At 32.1% G+C, this 21,892-nt stretch overlaps 4 protein-coding genes and 6 non-coding genes across 13 annotated transcripts; 3 read left to right on the top strand and 7 right to left on the bottom strand.

Moving 5' to 3' along the window:
* Nucleotides 1-1,003: 1,003 nt before the first annotated feature.
* LOC131170147 (small nucleolar RNA snoR97) lies at nt 1,004-1,110 on the bottom strand. Its single transcript, XR_009141087.1, has one exon. It is a non-coding gene; the product is annotated as a small nucleolar RNA snoR97 (small nucleolar RNA).
* Nucleotides 1,111-1,214: 104 nt separating this feature from the next.
* LOC131170133 (small nucleolar RNA Z278) lies at nt 1,215-1,332 on the bottom strand. Its single transcript, XR_009141075.1, has one exon. It is a non-coding gene; the product is annotated as a small nucleolar RNA Z278 (small nucleolar RNA).
* A 65-nt stretch (nt 1,333-1,397) lies between these two features.
* On the bottom strand, nt 1,398-1,513 carry LOC131170135 (small nucleolar RNA Z278). Its single transcript, XR_009141076.1, has one exon. It is a non-coding gene; the product is annotated as a small nucleolar RNA Z278 (small nucleolar RNA).
* Nucleotides 1,514-1,578: 65 nt separating this feature from the next.
* LOC131170131 (small nucleolar RNA Z223) lies at nt 1,579-1,669 on the bottom strand. Its single transcript, XR_009141073.1, has one exon. It is a non-coding gene; the product is annotated as a small nucleolar RNA Z223 (small nucleolar RNA).
* Nucleotides 1,670-1,767: 98 nt separating this feature from the next.
* On the bottom strand, nt 1,768-1,854 carry LOC131170157 (small nucleolar RNA U36a). The gene has a single exon (XR_009141097.1). It is a non-coding gene; the product is annotated as a small nucleolar RNA U36a (small nucleolar RNA).
* Nucleotides 1,855-2,174: 320 nt separating this feature from the next.
* LOC131170164 (small nucleolar RNA snoR134) lies at nt 2,175-2,321 on the bottom strand. Its single transcript, XR_009141101.1, has one exon. It is a non-coding gene; the product is annotated as a small nucleolar RNA snoR134 (small nucleolar RNA).
* A 378-nt stretch (nt 2,322-2,699) lies between these two features.
* LOC110668262 (uncharacterized) lies at nt 2,700-5,079 on the top strand. The gene is made up of 2 exons (XM_021829438.2): nt 2,700-3,154; nt 4,086-5,079. The coding sequence occupies exons 1-2, from the start codon at nt 2,815-2,817 to the stop codon at nt 4,781-4,783; spliced, it is 1,038 nt and encodes a 345-aa protein (XP_021685130.1). The 5' UTR covers nt 2,700-2,814; the 3' UTR covers nt 4,784-5,079.
* Nucleotides 5,080-5,486: 407 nt separating this feature from the next.
* LOC110668209 (FBD-associated F-box protein At5g56380-like) lies at nt 5,487-8,551 on the bottom strand. Its single transcript, XM_021829359.2, has 3 exons — nt 7,161-8,551; nt 6,860-7,048; nt 5,487-6,442 (listed from the first exon to the last, which is right to left on the bottom strand). Exons 1-3 carry the CDS (start codon nt 8,541-8,543, stop codon nt 6,257-6,259), a joined length of 1,758 nt encoding a protein of 585 aa, XP_021685051.2. The 5' UTR covers nt 8,544-8,551; the 3' UTR covers nt 5,487-6,256.
* A 5,171-nt stretch (nt 8,552-13,722) lies between these two features.
* On the top strand, nt 13,723-19,410 carry LOC110668261 (probable galacturonosyltransferase 10). 4 transcript variants are annotated; one of them, XM_021829431.2, is made up of 3 exons: nt 13,732-13,867; nt 14,330-14,575; nt 17,671-19,410. In XM_021829431.2, the coding sequence occupies exons 2-3, from the start codon at nt 14,426-14,428 to the stop codon at nt 19,123-19,125; spliced, it is 1,605 nt and encodes a 534-aa protein (XP_021685123.2). In that variant the 5' UTR covers nt 13,732-13,867; nt 14,330-14,425; the 3' UTR covers nt 19,126-19,410. The 4 variants fall into 4 exon arrangements, with proteins under 4 accessions (XP_021685129.2, XP_021685127.2, XP_021685123.2 ...); XM_021829437.2 differs by lacking the exon at nt 14,330-14,575 and having other exon boundaries at nt 13,723-13,867; nt 17,674-19,410; XM_021829435.2 differs by lacking the exon at nt 14,330-14,575 and having other exon boundaries at nt 13,729-13,867.
* Nucleotides 19,411-19,714: 304 nt separating this feature from the next.
* Nucleotides 19,715-21,776, top strand: LOC110668259 (uncharacterized). Its single transcript, XM_021829430.2, has 4 exons — nt 19,715-19,992; nt 20,523-20,593; nt 20,874-20,960; nt 21,576-21,776. Exons 1-4 carry the CDS (start codon nt 19,872-19,874, stop codon nt 21,597-21,599), a joined length of 303 nt encoding a protein of 100 aa, XP_021685122.1. The 5' UTR covers nt 19,715-19,871; the 3' UTR covers nt 21,600-21,776.
* Nucleotides 21,777-21,892: the final 116 nt, after the last annotated feature.

The following is a 21,892-nucleotide window of genomic DNA, read 5'->3' as shown; positions in this document are numbered from 1 at the left end:
TTTATATACATATGATTAAAATGATATTACTATTTAAACTGATATTCTGAAAAGTACTATTCTAAATATTAAACACTATTTTATATTGAATTTAATATATTTTAATTATAAAAAAAATATCAAAGTAATTAAAGAATTTTTTTAAACTATTTTCTCAATAATATTTTAATAATTTAAAAAAATAATAATAAATTTCAACGTAAATCTGAAAGGGGCTCTTATTATTAAATAATCCATGATTTGTTCGACTAACTTATAAAAATATAAAATTTTTTATATACCAAACATATGTACGTAAATAAATAAATAAACATTTAATAAATACCAATCCCACCTACGTCACTCTAAATGTACCAAACCATGCTATTTCTCGTAATTGTAAACCAGGTGGGCATGGGGTACGCAAGTTATTAATGTTATTGAGGCACCTTAATTGCTATTGTCTATGCTTGCCATACACAGCTTGTGCTTTTTGTAAGGTTCTCTCTCAAACAAATTGGATACAGCAATTAGCAATTTATTTTTGTTTCATTTTTAATTCTCACTTGCATGTTATTAAATTTGTGTTCCATACAATATTGATTTTATACTTATATTTTTTTACTTAAAAAAAAAATTTATGAGCAGATAACTCCCTTCTAACAATTCTCAGCATAAAGAAAAAACTCAAATGGATTAACTGAGATAGCAAGAATATTTAAAACTTCACATTCCATTTTGTAAATTTCTTGATGATGTATAGTGCGAAGGAAGAAACAGCCCATTCAAGAATAAAGAACAGCCAATTATGCATATTTACAACTTCATAGTCATTTACAAAAATTCTACGACTCGTTAACACCTCCCTTTATAACTGTTTAACACTAAATTTCTTCGCATGGTGTGTTAAACTCAAACATCAGGAACCTGCAATCACAGAACCAACATTCAACCCAAGTAAAAGAGGTACAAAAGATCATCAAATAACATTCACCAATAAAATTTTCAATCAGTTTAAGGCACCAAATGTAGTGCTGTTATTTAACTCCTATCTCGTGGGTTGTGGGAGATGAAGCTGATGACAACACACCCAATGTCTGAGTTTTTCAGACCCTCACTCCATTAGAAAGGATTAAAGGGTATAGTTAAACTCAAAAGAATAACGAACAAACATAATTCAAGTTTGGAACAATATACAGAAAAATATGAAGCAATCAACTTAAGATATCAAATTTGCTTCAGAAAAATCCATTAATGTCATTGTAATGTAGCCTCCACCAAGTAGGTTCTCCCTGACAAGCAGGGACTTGGCTCAACTACACCTATAACAAAGTGGATCAACTCATCACTGGCAATCTTCATTCAAAAAGTATGTTTAGAATAAAAATTATAAGTTCATGGTAAAGGTGAATCAAATGGACTCAGAGAATTCCAATAATTTCATAAATTGATGCAGTGACCGCAAGTAAGTTTTCCCTTGAAACAGGGACTTGGGCCAACTACATCTCAACAACATGGATATCTCATCCATGCCAACTATTGCTAACCATTCAACCAAACATAAATAAATTATAAAAAGGAAAAAAAAAACTGGGAATTAAAAGGCTCAGAGTAATAACATCACTATCGATCAATAATTTTCTGAAGCAGAACTGACATTTAAAGTGAATATTAATCCTCATAGCCAATTTGCAACGCATATGAACCCATGAATTAGAAAACAAATAAAGATAGACAAAATAAAAAAACACTAAATCATCATATGTATTTGTTTAAGATAGAGATTATTGGCTCATATCAAGAAATTCAACCATATTTGTTTTTCTGCTTCATCGATTTCTCTCAGAAGCGCGGATAAATAATTAATCATCGCCGACAATTATTGGAAAACAACATAATTAACATCAAAATTACCCAAATCATTCAAAAAAAATACAACTTTTTGAAGCATAAAATAATAAAACAAATCGCTAACCAAAGTGAAAAAGATCAGAGAAAGAAATATAAAAGATTGTAGCAGATGTTTTTAGAGGCAAAGCTATTGAAGAAGACATACCCCCACGTTAACACTGCAAAAAAATAATATTTGCCTCCATGACTAGCCTTATTTCCATACAATTAAGTCGAAAACAAGCTAAAGGTGTGGAGAGGCATACTAAACACAAAATATTCATAAGACTAAGAAAAGGAGGAATAGATGTGGCCGTTGATTTGACACAGATCAGCCGGAGAAAGGAGAAAAAGGCTAAACTGCAACACTAAACGGCGGATCTTTAGCACGTGCATTGGGGCATTCGCCGTCACTAGATTAACTTCAGAGAAGCCCGGGAGGCATCGTGCAGAGGCTTACCAATCATAATATCATATAAACAGAAGCAGAAGTGGAGAGAAAATTTCGCAGGTGATTACCTAACATACATCTGTCTCAGAAAGATGAACAGCAGCTTCCTTTGTGAAGACTGCGAATGAAGAATAGAATGGAACCTCGTGGTTATATAGAGTTGGAAGAAGCTCTGAAACCCTAGTTCAAGAACTTGTTGAACTACATGACCCGATTCAGAAGCCCAAATATTATTTTAAAAACAGATCCAGGTGGTCCAGGTGGGCTGTGACCCATTATAGTTTTTCAAAAATTAATTTATTTTTTATTAAAAATATAAAAATTTTATTTTTCTAATTTTGAAATATAGTTTAAAAAAATGGGTTGAAGTCGGGTCCGAAGACTCTGTGGATAAAACCCGCCCATACTTGCCTCTGTACGGCTAAAACCCGCAGCACTCTCTCTGTCTCCACTATCTTCACTGGTAATGGCAAAACCTCTCTAATGCCATAGCCATGTCGATGCCTATCGCCACTCTCCCTTCTCCCACCTTCAAAATTCTCTCACTTCATCGTCTCAACCTTCGAATTCGTAACGATACTGTTTCATTTCGTTCTTCGTCCATCAAAACCCAACCCTTCAATCCCCAACCCACCCGGAAAAGGTTTGGCCTTTTCTACTCTAGAACTTTAGGGTTTTGCCTGAATGTAGCAGAGAATGGACAAGGAGAGAGCAAGACTAGTGTTGATGATGATGCTGAAAGGTTGGCTCGTGGAGAGAGTACTATGCCTGATAGGTTCAGGTACTTGACTAAGGAAGCGCCTGATCCTCCTGTTACATGGCCATGGTTTGTGGGTATGTTCTAATTAACTCTTCACAGATCAATTTCTTCTAATTTGAAGTTATAGATTTCTGATATCATAAGTTCTTATGGTTGATGAAACTTGAAACGTCAAAATTGATAGGTTGAAGAACTCCTTTGAATGCTAAGTCAAGTTTTTTATAGGGGCATAGTATTGGGCGAAAACTGATGTGGGTTAGATTAGATGTCAACTATTGATTTACTTGAGATACGCTATAAATGTGGCTTACAATCTAGATGTTGGCGTTTCTGCATTTCTAACTTTCTGTAGGAACTGCATTTGCTGAGCTGAGAAGATAACAGCTCATGGTAAGGTATAGCTGTGTTTTTATTGTACCAACAGTGAACACTAATACCTTTTTATTTTAATAAATTAGTTCTATCTAAATGAAATTCACAATTTTTCAATCCTATGTTTAAGACAAATTTTGGCATTTGGCCCCATTTATCAGTTGAAGGTGTAGATCTTTAATGTACCATCTAAAACTTCACTCATTAAATTTTCGCTTTAAGATGGCTGTCTAATCTTGTAATGGCATAGATGCTGCATACCTAAAATTTTTGGAGTGCAGAAAATGCATATGCAGATAGAGAGCTGGGAAGTTTTGGTGATATGACCCATGAGAAAATTTTATTGGACACAGACTTATGATGTTATTGTCACCAGCAAAATAATGTGGAACCAAGAAAATGCTTGTATGTTTATGTTTAAATCATTTCATAGCTGATTAAACCAATTATTTAATTTTCGTCGTCAGGAAATTTATATGATGTTAAATTAGATTCATATGACATACTGTTTTATGTATCAAGTTGCGTTGCTTGAAACAACGACCTTTTTTAATTCACCACTTTCATTCTGTTACATACTACAACACTAGAATGTTGCCAACTAAATTCTTTCCATTTCCAATTAACATGCAGCACTGGGTTTCCTTGTCTATGCATGGAGGGCTGTGTTATTTGAACTAGCCAACTGGAAGAAGGCCGTACTGGCAGTTGTTAGTTTTGTGGGATACCTTCTGAAACTTTTGTTGGCTGTAATCTTCCATTTCATTGGGGATCCAATCACTTCTTTGATCAGATGCATAGAGACTCTAATATACACAGTTCGGGCTTTCTATTCTGGTATAGTTGCATATGCTCCTGTTCCAGAGTTGACTATGATTATTTTGCTTGCATCAGCAGTTCTTGCTGTTGCTGAAGCTGCTGCTCCAAACTCTATAATCAGCCAACCATATCTTCTTACAATATCTGGCCTGGTTGGCTATGCAGCTGTGAGGAACTACATCTCTGAGCCACTCTTCTGGACGCTTCTACTGGGTTTTTATGGTTTCTCTCGATTAGTTAAAAAGAGAGATCATGTAACATCTGCTTTGCCTGCAGCTGCTGTATTGGCTGCCGTTGGAGAACCCTGGGTTAGAGTTTTAGTGATGCTTTCCTATCTGGCTCTAGCTATTTATCACCATTCATGGAAGCTTTCCAAAGGAAAAGAAGAAGATGAAGTTGCGGCAACAGGTCAAAGGGTTCCAGTGCCATTGTTATGTGCAGCCTTAGCCATCGGAATTCATCTTGCTGCTAAGTGGGCTGGGTACCGGCACTTGACGTGGATGATAGTATAATGGTTAAGAATTGTATGGAAATGATAGGGGTTTTTAGTTGGCTCAAGGTGCAATACCTGGGGCGATCTTCTGGCTTTATGCTGGGTACCTTTAGGTAGGTTTTCCTGTTCAGATGTGCTGCATTTATGTTAAATAGTGTACAATTGCGAAAGTTCGGGGATAAATAGGTTTTATGCATTCCAAAAAAATGGTCAATTAGGTTGGAGATATTAGATATTTTGTTTATCGCTTATCGAATCTAGCTTCACAGTAACATAAATTCCTTCTTCAGAATTATGCTATAAAACATTTTGCAATTTGATTGCTGTGGCATGGTTTAGTACTTCTTGTTACACTTTGAGACAACTTTTATACTGTATTTTTTCTTTCCCAAATATAAGAAATTCATTCTTATGGAAACAAGTAGAAAGATTCAAAGATCTCAAATGAGAAAACAGCCTCAATACAAAATTCATGACTAGAAACACATGAAACTCAGAAATGTGCAAAGAGAAAGCACCGCAAAAGGTCGTTCTGAGCTTCCTATCATCAAAATATGAAGTTACAGGCACCAAGATGACGCCTAGAACTAGCCAGAAGTTACAAGAAGGATAATGTGGTTCTTAAAGCAACCTTACCTATAGAAGGCGACAGAAACCTCCCGGCGCACCAATATTTCATGGCTTTTTAACATTCTTAGCCATCCCCAGTTCTGATCTAAGATCTCCGGAAAGCTGCCGGATCATGCATGCATCTCCGTGGACCCATGTTGGCGGCAGTCACCCTAAGGCAATGATACCAAGGCATAAATCCAGATAAATTGGGAGAAGAGAAGCGTCAAACCAAAAAATTTCATAAGGTAATATAGAAAGGGGAAAGAAGAAGAAGAAGAAGAAGAAGAAGAAAGCATGCTGCTGGCGGCAACAAACGGGAAAGGAGAGAGGGATAGAGAGGAATTGTGCGTTTACAAGATAACTATGTAGTGAAGAAATGGGGCTTATGCAGTCCATAAGAGCTTAAAAATAAGTTCTTCAAGGGATATTTTAACCTGTTATTAAACTTTATGAACTGATTTATCTAGTTTGATTTAAATAAATTCCGAAGCTTATTAACCTATTCTTTTATCTCTCATCAGCAAGTTAACCAATTATCTAAAATCTTAGTGAATTCTGCTCAACTTGTTATTTATTTAGTTCACAATATCAGGAGAAAAGAGAGAAACTAAAATGTCACCCAAAAACAATCACAAGCTGAAGTTTTTAATAAAGATTTGCAGTCATATATATAAAATAAAATGTGAAAGACTTCTGTGGGTGATCTGGACTAGCATTCTCAGCAAAAGCAAGAGAATCTTCGGTAGCAAATCATCTATGCTCTTATATATTCCCATCTGTAGTCTTGGAGGCTAACTGAACTTCACTGAATAACCAGGCTATCTATGCACTGAATCATCTGCAACTTCATTGACACTAATGTTTGCTTATTTTGTAGGCATTAGTGGTCGTAAATTGCCTTCAATCGCATTGCATTTTCTGTTATAAACTTCTGCAGGCTGTTCTTTTCACTAGTCTCAAAGTTTTCCATTGTAACTTCTTTCAAGTAATGTCGCCAGCACTTAAATAGCCTTGACTTGCAGCAAGATGGATCTTCATCAGTGGCCACTCGCAGAGAGTATTCTAACTGCAAAACAGAACAGATACCACAAATTAGTGTAATTATGGGCTCTCAAAGCTATGCAGGGTGAAAATTTAAAAGGCAAGCATCCTCTTTTAAATTACTCTGGAGTTTTCAAAACTGAAATAGTAGCTCAAAAACAATAATTGGGTTACTATTAGGTGGTGACAAGTGTTTTCTAATTTATATTTTTCCTAAAGGAACTGGAGGGAAATTAGACAGTAAACTACTGAATTTGGAAATTTGTTTAATCCTATTAATTGTAACTTCAAAATGAAGGAAAATGATTATTTACAACTATTTTAGCTTTCTTAGAAATATAACCTAAATGATGAATATAGAATTGACTTTTACAGGATTGGAATTGAAAGTATTCATGTTTTATGGTTTAATAGTAACTTCAGAAATAGGGAAACTACATACCTTCAAGGTTTTTTCTTTGGAACCCAAAAGAATAGATATGAAGTTTGGATGAGGAGCAAGCCAAAGCAAACTATCTATCAAGTCCACGAGTTGCTCCATTGGTTTACTGATGATTTCCACTTTCAGACGTCTCAGATCATACATTGGAGAAAGTAAACTTTCCCTTAAATCTTCCGGAACCATCAGAGGCTAGAACAAGAACAGAAGCAAATATGTAATGATGCTCCTCAGATAAATTTAACAAATAATGGTAATAAAAAGACAAAAGAAATTACATATTGAACCTCCTAAGAAGTGATACCTTCTCAGAATTGCAAACGAGCTTGAGTTCTCTGCAATGGCCCATGGATGCAAGAACATCTCTCAACCTCAAGAACCAATTAGTGGAGACAAAATTCTCTCTATTTTCCAAGAAAAGCTTAACATCTGCTTGCGGGGAATGAACCGCTAGACTGATAGGGTCTGATCCGACGCTGCACACAAATGAATTTAGATTCCTTGAATCAATTTCAGCCTCTTCCAGCTGACATTGGGGTAGCTGAAAGCTCTTCAGCTTCTTATGACAAATCTTAAATTTTCCTAGGATATTGCACCCAAATAACTTCACATCTTCGAGCAAAGCCAATTCATCAGAGACATTATTTTCAAGCCATTGGCTTGTTATCTGAACTCCCTGCAATGCTATACTCTTAAGAAGTTTGCAAGCCTCAATGTTGATGATGCATGTCTTCAACTCTCCATTGTTGCATACAAAAGATTCAAGGTTAGGAGCAACAACCTCAATCTTCTTTAAGCGGGAACAGTTTTCTAACTCCATCGTTTTGAGTTCAAGGCTGAAAAGATACAAGTTTACAAGCGAGTTACAGTGCCGGAGAATCAAGGTCTCAAGCATAAAAAGCCCTGAAACTCCGCACGTAAGACATGCATCTGTAATCGGAGTATTCTCTAATGATAAATGCTTGAGTGATATGCATGCAGAAAAATTGATATCAAAAGACCCTAATTCCCCATATTTTCTCGTCCCATCAAACGAGAAAGATTCCATATTTGAAGCAGCCATCTCAATTTTCTCAAGCCTATCACAAGAATCTATCTTGACAAACTTGAGCTTATCGCATGAAACCTTGAGGGTTTTCATCCCGCTGCATCCATGGATAGCCAAATACTCCATGAGCTTGCTGCTCAGTATCAAATCCTGCGGCATTAACTTGAACCCTTTCAACTTCAAAACAGCGATTGATCTGGCGGAAAAAACTGCCGATGGCAAACGATAATAGGACCTAGAATTATTGTAGTCTCCAACAACATCAAGATCAAGTTCTTTCACATAATTCTCTAATGCATAACTAATCGCCGCATCAATGCGGTCGTCTGATTTATCATGGAAATCAGAAGTTAGAGCAACACGAAACCTGAATACCTGTAAAGCAATATTGGGTTCACGAAGACGGAGAAAATCATGCACATAACTCAAGAATGTATCTATTCTCTTTGACCTTCTCTCTACACTCCTCTTACCTGTCTGGTGGCTCTCGTCGAACCATATGGTAGGGAATGAATACCATATAGACCTAAATTTTCTGGACAAGATGCTAGTTTTGGTAGCATCATGGAAGGACAAGAAGGAGATGATTCGATGGATGATAGATTCAGGCAATTCTGTCAAACGATCGACCTTCTCCATGGTTGTGCTTCTCCTCTTTGTTTCCCCCATGGACTTGTAATGTGCATGTATACAAGGATTATATATATTAGAATCTGTGTGGGATTTGAAAAATATTTTTTTCTAGTTTAAATTAGAGAAATATATATTTTAAATTGCCTAATATGTATATTTTATTTGTTAGGAGATTGAGTATGCATATTCAAATTTGAATTTGACATGTTGATGATATGCTTTTATCCTCAACACTAAATTAGGTTAAGGTTCTGTTTGTTTCATCGAAAATAATATTATATATGGAAAATATTTTTTATAAAAATTGATTTTTAAGAAAATATTTTTTATTATATATTTATGTTATCTATGGATAAATATTTTTATAATTTAATAAGATTTTTAAAATTTAAAAAATAAAAAAGTCATTTTCTTTAAAAATTAGCTTAGTTTTCCTTTAGCCGAACATGGCCTCAGTGTATTAAATTTCAATATATATAAACATCTAATAATTAATTTTCTTCGTATCTAATTAGGATTTGTTACCTTATTTTTTAATAGAAATTTTGTAATTTTATTAATAAGAATTTATCTACATATATATAATAGGTCTTTTTTTTTTCTTATAAGCTGTCACGTGACACTTCTTAACGAGAGCTTGGCTGGCTAATTATTAGTTTCTTTTTCTAATATTATTATTTTATTAATATTTTAATTTATCGTTAATTTAAAATTTTCTCTAAAATTATTACGTGACACTACCCAACGAGAGTTTGGCTGGCTAATAATTAGTTTCTTCTTTTAATACTATTATTTTATTAATATTTTAATTTATCTTTTAATCAATTATGTTAATTTATAATTAAAAAAAAATAAATTATATTTAGTGGGACATTGATTTGTTACTTATAGCCACTCTTTTATAACCTGCAGCCAGTGAATGGCCAAACTTTGAATACCAAAGTTAATAGTGTAGGCTTTTTTTTCAATTAAGATTGTTTAATGATTTAATTAAATTTATTTTCAATTTTTCTTTGTTATTTTGCTTTCAAACAGTAGTCATTTTGTGCCATTTGACAACTCTAATGCTTTTAATTGTTCTTTTGATTTGCTCTATTTTTAATTATTTTTATTCATCTTAATTCTTAAAATTTGTTTACATTTCTATTGTTTCATGATTTTTTATAATATTAAAAAGAATTTGTTAAATCCAAAGACTAAAAGATAAGTAGCTCCCACTATAACAAAAAAAAAAAAAGTAATTAGGCAAATGTAATCAATATTGATTTTGCATATGTTTCTTTTTATCTATATTTTTTTATTTGTCCTTATCATTTATCTACCGGTAATCATGATAATACTTTTATATTTTTTTAAGTAATAATATATTTTAATTATATATATGTTAACTAATTTGTTTTTCATAGGAAATTGATAACAAAAAGTGATAAAAAAATACATATTTTATTGAAAATCTAAATTGAATATATAAAGATTAAAAATAAAATATTAAAGTAAGAGTATTATAGTTATATGCTATAAATTTTAATAATCAAATATATAAAAAATTTAAATAATTTTTTAATCAAAACAGAATATTAAAATTTAAATTAGATATAAAAAAAGTTAATTTCTATCGAGTTTGCGCATATTACAAGCATTTAGCTAGTTATAATTAGGGGATAGAAGTTTTCGGATTAAATTGAAAAATCGAATTGAATCGAGCCAATTCAGTTTAATTGGTTCAGTTTTAAAACTCAATTGGTTTGGTTTATAATTTTTGATAATTTCGATTAATCGATTTGGTTCGATTATTTTCATAAAAAATAAAAAAAAACAGAACCGAACTGAAATGATTAATATATATATACATATATCAAGGAAATAAAAAAAAATCGAACTAAACCCTAAGATTTAGGTTTAATCAGTTTAAAACCGAACCGAATCCAATTAGAAATCAAATGCTCAATTTATAAATTTCGATTTGATCGGTTTAAAATCAAATCGAATTGATATTTATCGGTTTGGTTCGATTTGATTTTCTTTTTATTAATCGATTTGATTCGATTTTTAAAATTTTTTATTTTTGATTTTCGATTTTATTGGTTCGGTTCTGTTCAGAACTGAACCGATCGTTTGCACACCCCTAATTATAATATAAGTTTAACTTTACACCGTTATATGAATAACTAATAGCTATTAGAGCAAATAATTGCCAATAAAAATAATTAGTATTGTCGGCTGATATTTAATAGTTAACATTTAGTAAACAGTTGACAGTTATTAAAATAGTTAACTGTTATTAAAACAGCTAATATTGAGAAACAGTATTTGAGCGTATTAAATTTTAATATAGATAATTATTTAATAATTGATTTTTTTTCATATCTAATTCGGATTTATTGTCTTTTTTATTAGAAAATTTGAAATTTTATTAATAAGCATTATAAAAAAGTTAAGCATAACAATTGAAAAATAGTCATAGACAATTAAAAACTTATATTTAGAGATAATCTGAAGAGAGGATAATGATATTTCTGATAATAATATATATAAAATTTTCAAATTTTGAACGTTTAAAGAAATTTTCTACAACATTATCATTTTAGAAATTTGCTATCTTATGATTCATAGAAAAGTTTAAATCATTGAATGACAATGGAGGAATAAGCCAAACTAAAAGTATGAAAGATCATTATTCTTATTTAAAAATCTAAGATCTACAATTAAGTTGTGTATTTCAAATTGTCAAAGAGTCCATTAATTATGATAAAAAACAAATAAAACCCAATAAAATGAGAAAACAAGACCCAAGAAATAAAAGAATATTGGACTCAAATATCGAGAGAAAACCTTAAATTCATAATTATTAAAATTGCGAATTAAATTCATATGACTTCACGAGTTAAAAATATCAAAACGAGTTAAAAAAATAGATATAAAATTAAAATGAAATATAAAATTAAGATAAAATTACTATTTTAAATAGTCAAATCAAATTAAAAAGAGACGATTATATTTAATATTTTAAAGTTTAAAGTATTACGTTATGATTTTATTAAAATCATTTTCATTTGTTTATTTGACAGTATTATTTATATATGTTACTATAATATATATATATATATATATATATATATATATATATATATATATTATAATCTTTTTATATTATTTTATATTAACTTTTGTTATGTTAATTGTTATTATTATAAATATCATCTAATTTTTATATATATTGCTGATGAAATATTTCTTTTATTTGTATTTACCTATTTTTAAAGTCAAAGGCTTGGAATTATACTTCAAATATAAAGTTTATATATGTTATTAAATTATTAAATAAATCTAATTGTTCTCATATTGGTAACTTGAAGAAAAGTATTATATTTAAAATTAAAATAATTTGAATATTAAATTTAATAATAAATAATAATAAAAAAATAGAGGAAGAGGAGGTTTTCTAAAAAGAATGCAAAACCTCTCTCTGTTAACTCTTCGGTCATTGTTGCTTGCAATTAATTAAGCACTTAATTTGAGAAAAAGCTTAATAGGATTTGTTGGCTTTCATTGATTTCATTAACTTGAAATAAGATAAATATATATTAATCAGACCTCATAATTATGAAATTGACTCCAATATAACTTAGTTAAAAGTTATTAATAAATAAAATAAATACTTAATATAAGCTTAGGATGTAGCTATTTTTATAAATAAATCTGTATTGATTTTAGGTGAATCTATACAAGTTTTATGAGAGTGTGAATTTATCATTTTTTTTAATATATTAAAGCATTTAATAATTAATTTTTTATATATATTTAGGATTTTCTAAAAATAGGATAAATATTTAATGTAGGATATTGGCATCGTATTCAATTTGTAATCAATATCTAATTAGAATTTCTTTGAATTCTGTTGGTTCGAAATTATTAATTAAGATCTAAATATTCTATTAATTTGAAATAAGTTAAATATTTAATGTAACTTTATTTATTAATTTTTTTTAAAAAATATTATATGTATTTTTATAATAAAGAAACTTTACTTTTTTTAATTAATAATTTTTTCGAAAAATTGATAAATTTTTCATAATTAATGTTTTATTAAAAAAATCAATTTATGAAAATTATTTAAGATAATTCTAAAATTTTATTAAATTATCATATTTTTGGCAATTTTAATTTATAATAAAATTAAGTAATCATAAAATCCTTCTGTAATTTTCTTCTCTTTATGTGAATGTACGATGACGCAACAACACGAGAACCCAATCATTGCCACCTGTCTTATTTTATCTACGTTATTATCGGTTTCATGTTGATTGCCGTGGGCATCAAATGTATTTTTGGGGCATAATTGAACTATGTAATTCTGGAAATTCAGCCACTTTGGCACTGTTTATTCATTGGGCTGAGTAGAGTGAAGGGAGACGTTCTTTAACAGTCTAGCTCTTGAATTTAATGGCTGGATTAATTGCTCATCATCATTCTATTGCTTCATGCAAATGTTTCTAATTGACATGCTGGGTAAAAGGAGATGACAGCTGATTGCATATGAAGATGGTGTGAACCTGTCATCGTTTGTGAGAAGTGTGTGATATGCAGGGTTTTTCGCATGTTGTATAATGGTCCAAATCAGATTGCTGTTGATGGTGACTTCCTTTTGTAGGAAGCACTCTGTTAAATGAGTCTTGAATTCTTAACTATTAAGAATTATATAAGTATACAGCAATAACACTTTTTATCCACAATATTTATTCGTAATCTTGATTATTTATTCTTTTTAAAAATAAAGATTTACATTAATTTCTTATCTGTAATATCTACTCGTAATCTTGATTCTTTATTTTAAAAAAAAAAAAAATTAAGATTACGTTACCTTTTTATATCTAATTAGAATTCTTAATAGTTAAGAATTCAAGATGCTCATTTAATAATATATATATATATATAATTATTTTTTTATAATAAAATATTTATTTATAAAATAGATTTATATCAAATTATTTTAAATTTTATATTCTTTAATTATTAATTATTATTTTTTTAACACAATCGCTCTAAATTTTCCAATCAAAGTGACTTATTAGAAGGATATGTTTGATAAATGATGAAAAATTTAACAAAGTAGTTGATAGATCGTCCCGTTTTGGGTGCTGATATATAATGTTACCGGTAAAAAAGATGTGATCGTGGATGGGTGCACCAACATCTCAGGGGCATGTAAGCCGCTGCCAAGCAAACACAGCGGTCGTTTGCGATTCTAGCTTGCCCCGCCTTGCCTGAATTGTCAATAAGCAAAAGGTCGCAAGGAGCTAAGCAGCAGCTGCATGCATGCTCTTCTAAAGGTTATTATATTTCCCTTTTTTTTTTTTTTTTTTTTTTCTGTGAACAAATTTTGATTAGCAGCAATCAATCTCGTATAAGATTAATTTATAATAATTACAAACTAAAATTAAAATTAAATTAAATAAACTTAAATATACGCTTAATTAAAATAATGAATATTCAACTTAGAAAATATGATTTTTTTTTTCTTATAAATTCTTTGCCTTGAAAATTTAATAAAATACCCAAAAAGGAAAGTTATTACAAAATCACAAAACCAGAAGTCTCAATCTCACTCTCTTGACTATTATAACTGTTCCTCAAAGAACCAAAGGAAATCTCTTATCCTCACTGCCTACTTCAGCTCTCAATAAATGTTTGACCAACTCCAAAAGGTCAAAACATCCAATATGCTTCCAAATCTAGAGAAACCCTAGCTTTAATATGAATCCCGATTCCGACTTTCATTTGATCTGTGCTAGGTAAAACCTCAGTTGTGTTTCACTTTACTGGAAAGTTTTGAACTTTCCCTGGAAACAAACAGAAAGCTGGAATCTTTGACTGTCTGAGATTGGAGAATGAGGCGGAGACCAATGGATTTTCGAAGGCCGGTAAGGAGGCGGCTTTCGAATGTGGTGTGGTGGACAATTTGTGGTTTAGTTGTCTTGTTCTTTATAATCATTTTCAGTAAAGAGAGTCAGATTGAATCCAGACCCAGCCATGCGAAGGCAAGTTTCTCTTATTTTATTTTATTTTGGTGCGGGAGGTTCAATTACGAGCCTGTGTTGGGTTTGGTTGCTGATAAAACGTGTGGAATTTCGATCTTTGATGTCTTGGAATTTTTTGATTTAGGAGTTTAGGGAACAATAGCACTTAATTGGGTTTGTGGTTGTGCTGTTTTTGGGCTTAGTAGAGATTAAGCTTTAACGAAATTATAGCACTATTATGACTAGACAGTGACTTTACTAGCTGAAAATTCTTGAGATATTGGATTTATCTTTAACATTTAGAATGGAACTGTAGTTTGATCTGTGATTTTGTTTGAGATGGTAGAGTTGCTATATCATATAGGGATCAAAGAGTAGGAATTATATAATTGTTATGAATCGTGAACTTGCAAATGGATCTGATTCCCTGAATACATTTATTCTTAGGGTACACGATGTACTTTCCATTATTTCCCTACTTATTATGGCGTTAAATAGTGTTATTATTTATTTTATTCATTATGGTTAAAAATCAATTAAATGTGGGAGAAGCAGTCCATTGTAGTGAATCTCTTCTTGAAGTCACCATCTCAGATCCGCCTGGTATTTATGATTTTGGTTATCAACTTGTTCAGTAGGATCTTGCTATAATTCGTATTTATGCAAGTAAATGCCTAATTTTAAGCTTAAATTGTATGTTACATTTGCTTCAAAATTGGTTATGTAATTAGAGACACTGAAGTGTTATGAAGTTAATATAAATAACTCCAATTTTGTGACTTTTTGGAGTATATTGTCATGATGAAGGAGGATGGAAAAATTTTGGGGATATGATTGGATCATCCTGATGAGTAATCATCTATAGAAGAATATATAGAATCCTGCAAGGTGCATTAGAGTAATGGAGCTTGAAAATGTTAATCCATAGGAGGTTTATTTTTACATTTGCTAATGTGAAATCATTTAGCTTAAACATTGTAACAATGGTGCTTAGATATATTCCAGAAAGGAGGTTCAGTCAACTTAATTCAGACCATAAAGAGAAATGAATACATAGTTTGATGGGTGAAGTTATGAAACAATAATTTATAAGTGGATTAAAAGAGAAGTGAAGAAAGTTTTTGGGTCAGGATGGTTGCACTAGTTCAAATTGGTTATATAGGATGGAAGAAAATGATAGGCAATTTTTTATGAGTACTGAGTACAAGGGCAGATAAAGCATATATTTGAAAAAGTTAATGGCATAAGTAGATAATATCTGTGAAAGGTAGCTCTTGTTATTTCTCTGTTTAAGCTTCCCACTTTCTGCAAAAACTCAAATTCTATTTCAACAAGAGGAACTTCAATGTAAAGACAGAAATCTCATTCCAAGGGGGCGTTTGGTATGAGGTTAACAAGGGTTAATTATTGCTGTTGTAATTTTTGACCCCTCTCACTTATATTGTTTGGATACTTAAAGGGACTAGGTTAACTTTTTAGAGGTGTTAACCTTGGGTGGACAAAGTTAATTACTCTCTTTAAAGGTTAAAACTTATAAGGGTAACATTTAACCCTTGATTTTTTAACCTTCTGTATAAGGTGATAACAATAACTAAGCTTATTATATTATGAATTTATAACTGTGTTTTGTGTAAAGTGGTTATTGTTCTATTAAAAAAAAATGTGGTTATTGAGGTTTATGTGAGCTGGCAATGCAATCGTAGAATAGCTATTGTTGATGTTACTTTGGCTTTTCTTTAAGAAGCTAGATATTTTTACTTGCTTCTTGTTATATAGGAATTCTAAATTCTTGAAATATTCCTGATGTGTAATTCTGGATGTCTGGAACAAGTGCCTCTCTCTGCTTCAATTATATTATCTTCCATTTTAATTTTACTCCTGAAAAGGGCTGTAACTTCAAACATAGGTCTCAAATAGATAAGATTGTTGTATTGGCACTTAAAATTTATTTTTGCTATTTTATTAAATTAAATTAGCAGAAGTTAAGGCGTTTGTGTTAGATGTATTGAAGGTGATCTCTTTTACTTGAGTTTATGTTATTAGCTTGTTGTGTGCAAGCATTTGGAGGTTTCTCATTAGCCCCACTTGTAGAACAAATAAAATAAAATTCTTGAGAATCAAACATGAATTATCTTTGCAAGTTTTATGTTTTTATTTCCTGTAATTAGTTTTTGAATTTTCATTAATTTATTGTAGAAAGAACAAAGTGTTGTAGTTTCTTTATTCATCTAATAATCCCTAGCATTGGCTAGGTTTTGTTTCAGTGCCTACTTTGAAATTCCTTTTGCATCTGAAAGGAGTAGATGTAGATAAGGTATTTTGAGATTTGAAACAAGTGTACACTGTGTTTTAAGCATCGATATTTCCGATTCAGTGGCTTAAATCTATTATCATTATGCATTGGATGTTGGAGTTGGTGCAGAAGCTAGTCTTTTTTGGCATTGATCTAATTTTGTAGCGAGAAAGGAAAAAGCTACAAACTGCTGAATGTCAAATTGTCATTTCAAATCATTTTAGACTAATCATTGCCTGGAGAAAATTTGAGAATAACTGTTGTGTTCATGGTTGCAAAATGTTAGTAATCATTTCAATGAAACCTGAAAAAAGTTTTAATTGGATGTGGAATCAACTTAGTAATTTAATACTTCTCTTTGAATTGTGCCATAATTATAGTAAACTCACATAGATCATGAAAACTGGTGTGTTCCCTTTTTCTTGCCCAAAGTGGGAAAGCCTGTTTATATGATGTTAAAAATAGCAAGAACTATTTTCCTTTTTGCATTTTATTATCTGCATACAGCCCATGTCACACTTTGTATTTTATATTACTTATTTATTTGAGTGCTTAATGGTGTTAAAAGAAATCTTTGGATTGCAGAATTTTACATTTCGAGTTGAAGTAATTCATGATTTAAAAGCATAGTTCATATGGTAATTATTAGTATCCAATTGCTTTGTGGTGGCATCAGTTATCACTCAGCAGGACACTGGACTCATCATTGAACTTTTATGTGTTTCTCCAATATTTCATACAGTCATAGTGATAATAATGCTATTTTCTTTGTTATCATATCATTTTGCAGAACTAAAATGTTAGTGCTTCTTTTCCTGTTCAGCAGAAACCTTTCTATCATGATAGGATTATGGAAGGCCTAAACATTACTGATGAAATGCTTAGCCCTAACTCAGTCACCAGGCAACTCAGTGACCAAATTAATCTTGCAAAAGCTTTTGTAGCGATTGCAAAAGAAAGCAACAATCTGCAATTAGCTTGGGAATTAAGTGCCCAGATTCGCAATTCACAGGTCCTGCTTTCTAGTGCTGCAACAAGACGAGCTCCATTGACAACCAGAGAATCAGAAACTGCAATTCGTGACATGGCACTTTTGCTCTACCAAGCCCAACAGCTGCACTATGATAGTGCAACTATGATCATGAGACTGAGAGCCAAAATCCAAGCTCTTGAAGAACAAAAGAGTTCTGTAACTGAAAAGAGTTCAAAATATGGACAAATAGCTGCAGAAGAAGTTCCAAAAGGTCTTTATTGCCTTGGTATTCAGCTAACTACAGAATGGTTTGGAAATTTAAATTTGCAAGGGAAACTCAATGAAAGAATGCACATGGAATCAAAACTTAGAGATAACAATCTCTATCATTTTTGTGTCTTCTCCGACAACGTACTTGCAACCTCAGTTGTGGTCAATTCAACTGCATTAAATTCCAAAAATCCGAATATGATCGTCTTTCATCTTGTAACTGATGAAATAAACTATGCTGCAATGAAGGCCTGGTTTGCTATGAATGATTTTGGAGGAGTTACTGTTGAGGTTCAAAAGTTTGAAGACTTTAAGTGGCTGAATGCTTCTTATGTGCCAGTTCTTAAGCAGCTCCAAGACTCTGAAACTCAAAACTATTACTTTTCAGGCCATAGTGATGATGGCCGGACTCCAATCAAGTTCCGGAACCCAAAATATTTGTCTATGCTAAATCACCTCAGATTTTATATTCCTGAAGTTTTTCCTGCATTGAAGAAGGTGGTATTTCTTGATGATGATGTAGTGACTCAGAAGGATCTGTCTGCACTATTTTCAATTGATTTGAATGGCAATGTCAATGGAGCAGTGGAGACGTGCATGGAGACATTTCACCGGTACCATAAGTACCTGAACTACTCTCACCCACTCATACGGGAGCATTTTGATCCAGATGCATGTGGTTGGGCATTTGGGATGAATGTTTTTGATTTGGTCGAGTGGAGGAGAAGAAATGTAACCAACATTTATCATTACTGGCAGGAAAGGAATGTAGACAGGACACTTTGGAAACTTGGGACTCTACCACCTGGACTTCTGACCTTCTATGGGTTGACACAACCGTTAGATCCCTCATGGCATGTGTTGGGATTGGGATACACAAATGTCGATCATCACTTGATAGAGAAGGGGGCAGTGTTGCACTTCAATGGAAACTCAAAACCATGGCTGAAAATTGGGATGGAAAAGTACAAGCCTCTTTGGGAGAAGTACGTAGATTATTCTCATCCTTTATTGCAACAGTGCAACTTTCATTGATTTCAGACATGGGAAGCTTCACATTTCCACTGGTGCGCAAGAATTTTTCCAGTCAAAGTATGCTTGCACAGTTTTTACAAGATCAAGCATGGCTGGTGGTTGTAGAAGTGCCTGTTGTAGCATAGAATGCTCATTTCACATCAAACATTCAATTGACCAAGATCTTTTTTTAGTCTGTCTATGTAGATTGAGCTATAATCAATACTTATCCACTGCAGTTCTTACTTCTCATTTTCATCAAGTTTAAGAACCTGTATCGAAATGGAACTGGTTGTTTCTTTTCAATTGTATCTGAGCATCAGGTTGTTGGAGGTAATTTTATAATGAAAATCAGATAAAATCAATAAAATACCATCTTGTAGCTATATATATATATATATATCACTGCCTAAAAGATTATTCCTTTCTTGCTCAAACTAGATTTTAGGATATTCTTCAAGTAAAAAACTCAATTTTAAGTTTCTTGGATGGGATAATTTTCATTTTTTCTTACTTTTTATTTTGACTGTAATTTTATTATTAATTAAAGTCAATAAATAAATCTTATAAAATTAAAAACAAAGGAGAGATATAAAAGAAGAAAACAAAAGCCCATGTCTCTGCTTTTTAGTCTAACGCTATTTGACACGGAGGAATTTATACGACGTCGCTGGCTTCCACTGTTCACATTTTCCATTACCAGATCCGTCTCTTCATTGCCATCGCCGTCAGCTGCCTCTGCAAAAGCTCTCTAATTATCACTACTTATGGCTACTTTAGCAGTGGCTGCAGCTCGTCAAGCCGCTACTCTCTCCCGACTTTCTTCTCCCAAAACATCCGCTCAAGCTGCCTCCCTCATCCACCGCCGTGGCCTAGCCGGCGCAGCTGGTAATCTACACACACACGTATATATATACAGCCATGTATGAAAGTGCTGTAGTTTGTATGTATGTATATATACACGGTAGATATGTATTTTCTGTTTAGTGTTGCTGGATTCCCAATTTCAATAGCTGTAGATCGGAGATCGAAATCCTTTGGTTAAATTCTTAGATGCAGTTTCTGTTTGTTACCTCACTTTGGATGCCGATAAGTTTCAGATGAAATCCTCTTGCTTTTCTGAAATTAAAAGTAGTTAAGAAACTAATCTTTAATTAAGCTCAAGGAAATCTTCATTTACTATTCAGGTGTTTTTGGTACGGAAATTTATTTTTGCATCGATTCATACCTCAAGTTTTTCTCGGAAGTGACAAAGTGATTTTTTTTGGATTTTGTGGTTAAATTTAATGTGTGAATTTCATGTTACTACTTGTTTGCTAATTGGTTTTTGGTGTACTTTCGGCAATTACAGCATTCAATCTTGTTTCGTAATCTCGTTCCTTGATTCAATTCTTGACCTGTTTTCATGGCTGTGGCAGATCATCATGGACCTCCAAAGGTTAATTTTTGGCAAGACCCAATGAACCCATCTAAGTGGAAGGAAGAGCACGTAAGTCTTACCTTTTTTCCTATTCTTTTTAAGTTACTAATGTTACAAGAACCTCATTTGTAAAATTTATTCAGTTGAGGACTTGAGGTAACACACTAACATTGCAACTTTATTTTCTTGTTCCCCCTCAAATCTGGATATTTAACCTGGAAATTAGAGTATTGTTGTTAGACATTTATCCCAGTCAATGTAACAGATTTTGGTCAGTAAACAAATGTAATAGAAGATATGTATACATGGGAAACTTTCTTGACAGCTTACTGGATGTTCTGCTTTGCAGTTTGTAATTGTCTCTTTATCTGGCTGGGGTCTACTCTTCTTTGGTGGATACAAGTTCTTTACGAGAGGCAAAGGCAAGAAGGAAGAGGTATTTTTACTGTGGTAGTCATATACTTTCTTGTATCGTCGGGCCTTGTCATTTGATATTTAGAATCTTGTCATTTTGGCTGGTGGGATGGGGTGCCCTGTGCTTCTTATATCCCATTTGGCACACGTTAGATCTCATGTTGTGGTTGTTCTTACTTCATAATTTTTTGACCCCACTTCTGTCTTGGCTCTTAATTATAACTGAATTTATTGTGATGGAAAAAATTTTATTTCAATGCATAACATAGGAAAATGTTACTGCTTTTCCATATGCTCACCAAACAAAGGAGCAACGATTTTCACGTTAATGAAATATAGGAAATAGCTTACTACCTTTAGTTCTTTTACAACTGCAATTCTTAAAAAAAAAAAAAAGAGTTTGTAATCTCACATTAATCATTTAGCGACACCACAATAAGGGCATTTCCAAACATATGAGTAGAATATGGTGCAGAGGGATTGTTATTGGAAAATAAAATGTCTGCCTAACAGGCTCTCTTATCAACCTTAGCATATAAGTTGCAGCCCAGCTAATCCAATTGGTCAATGTTTTCAGTGATGTTGTTGATATTGTGACATTATAGCTTTTCTCTGAAACTTTATTGCCTGTATGCAGAAACTGATAGAAGCAGCAAACTGAGGTTTGGTGCTTTCAGTCATTCCTCAAATTCCTGGTAATAATGTGTCGTGGATTTTAATTTCATTGTTCGCAGATTATTCTGCCAACCAGTTTGTGTTCTGTTTTATTGGAGAATGATGACTGATTGAACGTAAAATCTACGTGCTTTTTTGGAAGAATAAGCCCTTTTCATTTGCTTGTCCTCTGCGTAGTTAATCTGATAATTTTATCCTTTTACCTTTTATATTGCAATAAAATGAGACAATCTTTTTGAATGTCTAAATTCAATTGATCAATTTTAAAGGACACAGAGA

The sequence above is a fragment of the Hevea brasiliensis genome, chromosome 10, assembly GCF_030052815.1.
Source record: "Hevea brasiliensis isolate MT/VB/25A 57/8 chromosome 10, ASM3005281v1, whole genome shotgun sequence".
Taxonomy (NCBI): domain Eukaryota; kingdom Viridiplantae; phylum Streptophyta; class Magnoliopsida; order Malpighiales; family Euphorbiaceae; genus Hevea; species Hevea brasiliensis.
The sequence above is the reverse complement of the archived record's forward strand: the minus strand, read 5'-3'. Positions and strand labels throughout refer to the sequence as shown.

Bases quoted from the DNA above. Each gene is read 5' to 3' on its own strand.
- LOC110668259 (XM_021829430.2), top strand. From the start codon at position 19,872: ATGGCTACTTTAGCAGTGGCTGCAGCTCGTCAAGCCGCTACTCTCTCC. The intron at 19,993-20,522 runs GTAATCTACACA...TGGCTGTGGCAG, and splicing joins TGGCCTAGCCGGCGCAGCTG to ATCATCATGGACCTCCAAAG. The intron at 20,594-20,873 runs GTAAGTCTTACC...TCTGCTTTGCAG, and splicing joins CTAAGTGGAAGGAAGAGCAC to TTTGTAATTGTCTCTTTATC.
- LOC110668262 (XM_021829438.2), top strand. From the start codon at position 2,815: ATGTCGATGCCTATCGCCACTCTCCCTTCTCCCACCTTCAAAATTCTC. The intron at 3,155-4,085 runs GTATGTTCTAAT...ATTAACATGCAG, and splicing joins TACATGGCCATGGTTTGTGG to CACTGGGTTTCCTTGTCTAT.
- LOC110668209 (XM_021829359.2), bottom strand. From the start codon at position 8,543: ATGGAGAAGGTCGATCGTTTGACAGAATTGCCTGAATCTATCATCCAT. The intron at 7,049-7,160 runs GTATCACTTCTT...TTCTTGTTCTAG, and splicing joins TCGTTTGCAATTCTGAGAAG to CCTCTGATGGTTCCGGAAGA. The intron at 6,443-6,859 runs GTATGTAGTTTC...TCTGTTTTGCAG, and splicing joins CCAAAGAAAAAACCTTGAAG to TTAGAATACTCTCTGCGAGT.
- LOC110668261 (XM_021829431.2), top strand. From the start codon at position 14,426: ATGAGGCGGAGACCAATGGATTTTCGAAGGCCGGTAAGGAGGCGGCTT. The intron at 14,576-17,670 runs GCAAGTTTCTCT...TTTCCTGTTCAG, and splicing joins CCAGACCCAGCCATGCGAAG to CAGAAACCTTTCTATCATGA.